The sequence below is a fragment of the Pinus tabuliformis genome, chromosome 4_1, assembly GCF_031772625.1.
Source record: "Pinus tabuliformis cultivar Carrire ecotype Pingquan chromosome 4_1, CPIR1, whole genome shotgun sequence".
Classification (NCBI taxonomy): Eukaryota; Viridiplantae; Streptophyta; class Pinopsida; order Pinales; family Pinaceae; genus Pinus; species Pinus tabuliformis.
In genome coordinates this window covers 559,234,724-559,244,753 of record NC_142303.1, presented here as the reverse complement: position 1 = coordinate 559,244,753, position 10,030 = coordinate 559,234,724, and the positions used below count along the sequence as shown (strand labels likewise).

Genomic DNA, 10,030 nt, shown 5'->3' with positions numbered 1-10,030 from the left:
ATAATTTTTAATCACTATAATATGTAATGATTATCAATTTTAATTAAATTATTTATACTTTAACTTAATTTATAGATAATATAATTTATAAAATATTTTGTTCCTTCATCATATAAGTTTTTTTCAGAGGAAAAAAATTAGATATATTATATGAGAAATATAAAGTAGCTGTGATACATCCTCAGATTTCAGATTAGCGTTCATGCATTCTAAATTTTTACAAAATTCAAAATACCTGTGATCTACATAGAGAAACATATATTTATGAAGCTAATCTACAGCTATCTGATTCCAAAATTTTCTATATATGGGAACTGTCTTGCAGATAGAGAATTAAAAATCTGGTAAAACAAAATCACTGATCTGATAAGTAGTATCATCTGATACTATCTCAAGATGCCAGTATCCAGGAGCAGAAGATAGACCCATTTTGGAGAGGGAGTCAGCTGTAGAGTTCTTATCCCTGTAGATGTGATGAATAGAGCACTGCTCCATGCTGCTCCAATAGAAGTTGATTCTGTCACGCCATCCGGACAGATGCTGAGCCAGAATGACATTTTTCCTGTTAACCGAATCTATCAGAAGCTTAGAATCACCATAGATGGCCACCTGCGGTATGCCAAGGAATATACAAAATTTTAAAAGACCTGTGAGAGCCATGGCTTCTGCCAAATTGTTGGAACCCTGTCCACCATGCCAGAAGGAAGAAAAATGTGATTTTTCAGATATCTTGATGTGGAATCCACATCCACATTGACCCCTTTGAGCAGCCCCGTCAAAAAATGCTGTATGCTGTGAATGAACAGTAGGAGAAGACCTGGCTGAGGGATTGCAATTGTTCCTTGTTTTCTTCAGTGGGAGCGATTCCAGATATACAGAAATTGAGTCAAATGATTTAGCAAATGAAATTTTTGAGTGGTTGAAGATACAGGAGTTCCGCCATTTCCATATAATCCACATGGATAAGATACAAATTCTACGCCATAGGATATTTCGCTTACTGCATTCTAAGAACCATCCCTGGATCGAAACATTCATATCTAACTTGAATCCATAAACTCTTTCTAACTCCTTCCATATGAGATTTGATTGCTTGCATTTCAGAAATAAATGTAAATTTGAATCCTCATCTTCTCTGCATAAAGAACAAAAGTTAGGTCCGACCCATCCCCGCTTCATTAAGTTCTCCCATGTCAGGTTTCGATTGTGAAAAGCGAGCCATGAGAAGAGGATCATCTTCATAGGGCAGCGATCTTTCCAGAAGATAGGAGGAAAAATTGGAGATCCAGAAGAGTGTTGTTTTATCAGCTTCAGGTAAATACCTTTGACTGATATTTTCTCTGCCTCCATAGGGATATTCCAGGTTAAGAAATCAGAGTCTCTTGTCCTGAAGAGTCCGCCGCTCTGAAGCCTCATCTTAACGCTAATCCATTGCTGTGCAAGCTCTTGGGGAATGTGTAATTCTTCTGGATCTTTCCATCGAGGTATTGGGCCGAGCCAATCTGCTATCAGCCTATCCCAATAAAATATACCATTTCTATGGAAGTGATGAAGAAGTGACTCCTGTATAAGGTATATTATTTACCATCATTATCATTTTTAATCTTAATAATTTTGCTTAATACTCGAAATTTATGATTCCTAATGGTATAAAACTTCATTCTTATAAACATTAAGGGATTTTAATTCTTAATTCGTTTAAACCCTAACTCTTATATTCAAAATTACACTCAACTATTAATTTATGTAGATCTTAATCATTACATTGGGCTCACCCATGTGTTTTTTTGGAGCAAACACAACTAGAGGATAATAGTAGATAAGTAGAGTCATGCAAACTATGCAATGGATATAGATATGCTCACAACACAACAAATTTGTTTTGGTTTGAAAGGTTTTGTTCATGATGTGATCTCATTAGGTGCTCCATCTAGTCTGACTGAATTCCCATTGGTCTCACCTACACATTCAATGTTTTCACCTTCAGGACAAGAGAAAAAAACATACATATTTCATACTCCTATGAAGGAATGTTGTTCAATAACTCACAACTCGTTCATTTGATTAGGGTAAGTTGGATTATAATCCAAGTCCAAATAGTTTCATTGAAATCCAATGAATATACATATATCTCTTATGTAAACATAATTAAAAATCACATTTGAATGAAATAAACAATCAATCCATGAGAGTGTTAATGCATCATCGAACCTATATGTAGTCAAAAGCAATTTTTTTTTTCCTTTCCATAATGAATTTTAGCGACAATCACACTTGTTTCCACTTGCTCCCCCTGAGTGTATTGACCATCCACCCTTATTGGATTGATTGGGCTAGGGGCCTGTCACAGTGTTACTGACTCACCACTCACTTGTGAAAGTTATCCTATGTCACAGTGTCACTTGTGGAACAGTGGAAGTGTTGTTTCAATTACAGTCTGCACTAGATCTCCAATGTCCAAACATATCACTTAAAATCTTAGAAAGATCTGGCTCATGAAGAACGACATCTACTGCCATTCATTAAATATTAAAATTGTTAGGTCCCTATAATACTAGTGTAGCCCCCTTATTGTTATTGTTAGTGTAGCCCCCATATTGTTATTGTTGTTCCCATGTAGCCCCCATATTGTTATTGTTGTTCCCCATAGAAACATATTATTGTTATTGTTGTGCCCTTACATTATTATTGTTATGTAGACTCTAATTATATTGTGACCCCTTAGACTCCTATATATACCAAGGAGGTCTTGTCATTTGTATCAACCAATAATTTTTATAATAGAGGAGGAATGACTTGTTCTAGAGTTTGAGAACCCAACGTTTCAGACTACTAAGTGAGTCCATCATCAGGGGATGCCTCAATAGGTTTTAAGATATTAGTGATGTATCCAGGAGCTGTATTTTAGTGTATATATATGGGCTATACAAAGAATACTCTCAGAACTTTTAGTCAGCCCATATTTGATTAGTTTGTTGACATTTATTTTTATTTATTTCTGTCTTTATTTTATTTATTAATTTTATTTATACAATTAATTGTATCAACCAGTAATTATTCATTTATGTAATGTAAAGGAGGTTGCCCCATCGAAGAGGATATTTCTCAAGTCGTTGATCTATCTTCTCTATATTTTGTGAGTTGGTTCCATAACATTTGGTATTAGGGATTTGGATTCTAGGATTTCGCTTCTTCAAACAGGTAATCTTGGAATTTTCGCTAGAACTTATTTTCTACAATGCTTCAGATGCTAAAATTGCAACCACATGGAGTCGAAATCTTGGTCAATGTTGTGTACTAATTTAAAATATTGGTTCACTATATTTTCGGAGATATGATCAGAGGAATTTAGGGTTTTTGCAGGCTCCAGAATTCAGTCTCAAATAGGTGACCTAGGAAAATCGTCATAAATTTCTCTCTGAGCATCGAATTTAAATTTCATAAAAAGTGACTGAAAGTGCACGAAATGTAGTTTTTCGTGGATCATTTTCAGACCATAAGGTCAAAAACAGTGACACGTGGCATTCCATACAAGTTTGATCTACAGAAATAATCTATAATCGGGTCATCATGGGATACTGGGCATAACTCTCCCTTGAAGAATCCAATCTCAGTCTCACTTATGGGGTTGGAAAGAAGACTAATAGTGATACAACAATACGAAATTTGAGACCTTGTAGATCCGAAATTACAAAGATACAATAACTTCAATATCGAGCTCCTAAAACGCAAGAAAAAAAGTGTATTTTTTTTTAATTGCATAATTTTTGTTTGAGAAATCAGTATGAGGTGATTCGAGGGGTATAATGGAGCATAAATATCATTGTTTGATTCCAAAATTACTCGAAGCAAGAAAATGGAAACACCTAGTAAGCAACCAGAAATCTCTACTATGACACATGAAGAAGAGGAAGAAATGCAACGTGATATATCAAAACTACGAGATCAAGTGCAAAAATTTTCGCTCTCGCAAAAAGTAACAATAAATGAAATGGAAGCTAAGATGGATGGCTTGAAGAATGGTTTAAAAGAAGAAATGGAATATTTGAAGGATGGTTTGAAAACATAAATGAAAAGGGATCTGGAAGATTTGAAGGAAGGTTTGAAAAAGTTGCTATAACAAATGCTTCCTAGTGATGAAAAGGTACTCCATGAAAATCATGATGAGGATCAAAAGAATATGAATTTTGATTTTAGAGACTCCAATAGTTGGTTGAAGACTAGCCACATTCCAAAGATAAATATGAGAAATTTGATGGCAAGGATCTGGTAACATCGATACTACAGATGGAGCAATTCTTTGATCTACATAATGTGTCAAACACACAAAAGGTACGCATAGCATCTTTATATTTAGAACAAAATCAATTTGTGTGGTATCAATGACCTTGTTCTCGTAAATCATTTATCACTTCGACAATTTTTGTAGAAGAATTGGTAGCACATCATGAGAATACAAAAAAAAATACCTTCTTTAGTCAATTGATTAATCTCAAACAAAAGGGTTCATTGGTAGAGCACATTGAGGACTTCCAAAGATTGAATATCAAGGTAAATGATATTCCAGAGGAGTATAGGATTGATTTCTTGTGAATGGGTTTACATCTTAAGTCTTTGCAATCTTATGTCTTAGCATGGAAGGTCCACCCAATGCTTGTGTTGTTGTAGAGTATCTTATCAAACAAACACTGAAGTCCTACCTTATAAATAATCGTAGAAAAAAACTCACTTTTGATGTTGTAATCCAGTTAGCTTTGGACCTCTCATGAGAGTAATTTTTTTTCCATAACCTTGAAGGCAATTGACAAATTACAACTATTATTATAACTAACTTTTGCATTATCCTATTAGTGTGTCCTTTGGTAATTGAAGATTTAATTTTAAATAGTTATGCATCTTGATATGTATGTAAAGCATCTTTTTATACTTGTATCTGTATTCCACATGTATAGCAAACCATCATTGCATCCATGGCAAATATTTTTGAGAGGACTCATAAGAAAACATGACGAAATGATTGAATAAAATCAACTTGATAATATGAGTTGGTTCTTTCTCTGGTGGTCGTATATGAGGCAAGTTCTTGAAGGTAGCTTGAAATTATATAAATCCTAGCTCTTCCTTACCAATTTGTTTGATTGTCTCATGGGTTGAAGTGAATTTTCTTGCACCAAGCTGCAAACCTTTTATGATGACGAATTGTTGGTCTTTCTATACCATCAAAATCGCCTAGCACTTGCACTTGGCCTCATCCACACCTGCTTGGGGGTAGGGGTGTTGAGCCTAAGTCTCAATGTTAACTCAAGTTCAACCACCCTGTATCTTATTGCTAGACCGCACACCTCTACGCTCCTACCTCATATTTTTGAGGGCCAAGAAATAAGCCTCTTAGCTACATGTTTCAAATTTATGGAAAAAGATAGTTACAAATTCTTCCCAAGTGATTTAACTCATCTAACTTGGTAATGGGTATCATGTCCAATAATCTTTGTTTGGTGTGATTCCCCAATCATTGTGATCTCTCCATTCGTTGAAGAGGATATGTTGTGGAGGCCTTGAAAAACTGTCAATTCTTTTTTGCTATACCTAACCCCAACACATATGAAGCTTCTTTAGTTCCTCTTGGGTGATATATAACTCCCCTGGCACCTGGCACCCTCGGGCCTTAGTTATGAGAACTATGTTTGGTGAGAAATGTTTGGCCAATAAATGATTGCTTTTTATTTAGTTTGATCTACTAAATCTTGCATGCTACAATTTGAATAGTCAGGAAAAATGTTGTATGCTTCCCTTTCTTTTTCCCAAAGATGTTTTAGGTGAGAGACAACAAGTTTTGTTTCAAGGGACAAAAACTTTGAACAACACTCCCTTTAACTACTTAATTTCTAACTGTGATAAATGTAGGGAGTGGGATCCATTATTTTATGACAGTTTTTCATGTCATTGGATTCTGAATTTTTCCTCTTAAAATATTAGTTTCTCATGTACATATCAGTCCATTGGTCTAATTTTTATTTTCATTTGTCTCATCAGCTTAGAATTATTTTATCGACACCTAGTTTCTGAAGAATGGCAACAACAACTGCTTGATTTTGTGAGGCACCTCAAGGAAGGTCTATTCATAAAACTTGCTTTGCAAGTATAGGCTACATGCAAGCCATTTTGTAAATCCATTACAGGAGAGCCTTTGCTCAGTATTCAACTGAATTTGTTTCCATATCTATATTTAGTAATTCTACAACTAGACAAATGTTGTGCATGGGGTAGATAAGGATTGATTGTTGATTTTCCACCACCTCTACTACATGAACTTGAATACTTTGTAGCCACACTTGCAATCTTTCAGATGGATCTAAGCTAATCTGGCATGCGGGTGAATAATATGTTATAAGCTAACCTGAAATTGGTTCACAGGAAAATTAGCTGCAGCACTTGTTTCTCAACAATACTTGTTTCTCAGTAACAACTATGTTCTATTTCAAAATTTGTTGTTTTATATAATTTGTTTCCTAAAAGTCCTGAGTGTTTGATTCAAGAAAATGGAATTGTGCTTCAGGTAATGAAATTAGTTTAACCATCAACAATCTAGAATCATGCACAACAGCTGCCTGTTCAATTGCTTGGTTGAACAAATTTTGTGCAATACATGATTTCTTCTCATTTAGTTTCATGGACTAGAGCATGTATACTATAATTTCGACAGTTAGGAACTTTCTTGTATGTTTTATGATTTCCCTTCTTTATTCCCAAATATGTTAGAGTCAAAACAAGTAAGGTGTTAGGGAATGAATACTCCACAGAACACTTACCTTAACTTCTTGTTTTCAAATTGTGTGATAGAGAGTAAGGCAAGGGGAGAATGGCATCGATAAGCAGTTGGATGGCCTGCCCTGCCAAGGATCACCATGTTTTATTCATTCCTTCAAACTTCAAAGTCAACCCATGCCACACACTGGTTCTTGTTTAAGAAATACACCATCTCAAAACGTTTTCCTAATTGACTTGAACCAAAATTTTAGTCCCCAACTCAAGTGCCTGAAGATCACCATGTTTTCTTCACTGCTTCAAGTATGTTGTTAGTGTTACTATTTACTATTTCAATCCTCAACCACCCACTCCCTGCTCTTCCCGCTTAAGGCAGGGACTAGCTGTCATGCAACCCTCCTTATTTGGTAAAGCACTCAGTTAATCACTTGCCATCAGGGAAAATTTTAGGGGCTAATATTCGTAGGTGGGCTAATTTTCCATGCTTTTTCCAAAAAATGATTCGCCAATTTCCATTTTTTTTAAAATTGATTTGCCCAAATTTTATAGTATAAAATTATTTTACCCTAAAAATCGCCAAAATTTTATATATACTAATATAAAATAATTAGAAACCTAAATATTTTTACAAAAATATCATCAATACTTTTACAATTTACATATTGGGGACTAGTAAGATTTGCCAAGGTTTCTAAACTATAAGATCAACTTCCGCCCTTAAAATTTTCCCTGCTTGCCATCGATGTGGTTTCAAGAGACAAGGCAGTGTGAAAATGTGGAGAGACGAGGCAGTGTGAAAATGTGGAGGGGTGTAATACATGTTTGCACCGAGAAGGGTTGCGCGTCAAATCCAGGTCATGCCACCTCACGAATCGACTCGTTGTGTATGCCAGTGTTATAGGGGAATGTGCAACCAAATTTAATTTATTCATTGAGCCAATAAATCAATTATTGTGATAGATACATTACAATAGCATTTAAAGTAAAATTTAGTCTTAAATCCGGTTGGAAATACGCTTTAAGTTAAAGTTCCATTTTTAAGCTGGGAATTTTGTTCACAGGGATTTTGGTTAAAATATTGGAAAATGTCAAAACCTGTTTTTGGGAAAATTCATCTCACCAATTTCATTATTTCATAATTTATTTTCAATATAGTTTGTCACATTCAATTAACATCTAAATTACACTATGTAGGAAATTTTCTTACAATGTAGTATGAGCCTAATACAAAAGAAATGTATTATTCTTTTATATTTAATTTGGAGTTTACAATATTTTTTTATATTTAATTTGGAGTCCACAGGTACCGTCGAAAGAATGGGAGTCGATGCTTGCTATCATCTTCTAGCAGTTTTCTAGGGAACATTGTTCTCCCAAGTTGTGGAAAATCATTAGAAGTTCATCGGTAGAGATGAGCCCATTTCAATAGAAATCGAATATACCAAGATGCTCTTCATCTCCTCGAGCTCTCCTAGTTTGTCTCTAGATGGATCCATGAAGACTACAAGGAGAGATGAAACATCTAGCAGTCATGACACTCCAAGAAGAGAACAAGGGACTCCACAAAGCATAAAGAAGGATGAAAACAATAAAACTCTAAGGAGGTCATCACGTCAAATTCAACCACCTATAAGGTATAAATATTATGCATTGTGTCTCATGTAATGAATGTTGTAGAACATTCAAGTTATGAGGAAGCTAAAGAATATAAAGAATGGAGAGATGCAATGAATGAAGAATATAGCTCCATAATGAAGAATAACACATGGGAATTAACAGAATTGCCCAAAGATAAAGTTCCCATAGGATGCAAATGGTTGTTCAAACCAAAGTTTAATGTTGATGGTATTATTGATAAGTATAAAGCTAGATTGGTTTCAAAAGGCTATTCACAAAAAGAAGGCATTGATTATGAAGATAATTTTGCACCTGTAGCTAAACTGAATACATTTAGAATCGTGATTGCATTAGCTACAAAACAAAATTGGAAAATGCATCAATTAGATGTCAAATCTACTTTCTTGAATGGTGAATTAAAAGAAGAAGTTTATTTGGTTCAGCCTGAAGGGTTTGTAAAGCAGGGACATGAGCATCTTGTTTGCAAGTTAAAGAAAGCTTTGTATGGTTTGAAACAAGCACCAAGATCTTGGTATGTGAAAATCGATTCATTCTTTTATGAAAAAGGTTTTGTGAGAAGAAAAAGTGATCCTAACTTGTACATCAAGAGAGATGAAGATGGGAACATTGCCTTGATATCTTTATATGTTGATGATCTTATCATAACAGGCAATGCACTCAAGTTGATTGAAGAAATTAAAATTCAATTTTCACAGGTATTTGAAATGAAGGATCTTGGTGAATTGTGTTATTGTTTGGGTCTTGAAATTTGGAGGGAATCTAGTAAGACAATCATCACACAAAGCAAATATGCAAAGGCAATCCTTGAAAGATTTCATATGTTTGAGTGCAAACTAGTGTCTACTCCTTTAGAACAAAATGCTAAGTTGTATAATGATGATGATTATAAAGTAGTGAATGGAACTTTGTATCGTCAATTGGTGGGAAGTTTGAACTACCTCACCACTACCAAGCCAGATATAGTGTATTTTGTCAACATCCTTAGTCTATTTATGGCTAAGCCTTGTGAAAGCCATTAGAAAGCAGCAAAGAAAGTCCTTCGATATTTGAAGGAAACACTTTATTTTGGTATTTTGTATACTGATGAATCTAATGTTGAGTTGGCAGGTTTTTCTGATTCAGATTGGGTTGGAAATACTGATGATAGAAGATCAACCTCTGGATATGCATTCAATTTAGGATCAAGGGTCGTATCATGGAGTAGCAAGAAACAACCAACTGTTTCTTTGTCATCCACAAAAGTTGAATACAAAGCCTTGACCAATGCAACTTGTGAAGCTATTTGGTTAAGGAAGATTCTTGAAGATGTTGGAGAAAAACAAAGAGGACCAACAAGCATCAAATGTGACAACCAGAGTTCCATGAAGTTGGCAAATAATCCAATTTATCATGCAAGAATTATTTTATCGACACCTAGTTTCTTAAGAATGGCAACAACAACTGCCTGATTTTTTCAGGCACCTCAAGGAAGGTCTATTCATAAAACCTTCTTCGCAAGTATAGGCTACATGCAAGCCATTTTGTAAATCCATTATAGGAGAGCCTTTGCTCAGTATTCAACTGAATTTATTTCCATATCTATATTTAGTAATTCTACAACTAGACAAATGTTGTGCATGGGGTAGAT

At 34.7% G+C, this 10,030-nt stretch overlaps 1 protein-coding gene across 1 annotated transcript; it reads right to left on the bottom strand.

Annotated features, from left to right (window-relative positions):
* Positions 1–333: 333 nt before the first annotated feature.
* Positions 334–1,416, bottom strand: LOC149177073 (uncharacterized). The gene has a single exon (XM_089421659.1). It carries the CDS (start codon positions 1,414–1,416, stop codon positions 334–336), a length of 1,083 nt encoding a protein of 360 aa, XP_089277785.1.
* Positions 1,417–10,030: the final 8,614 nt, after the last annotated feature.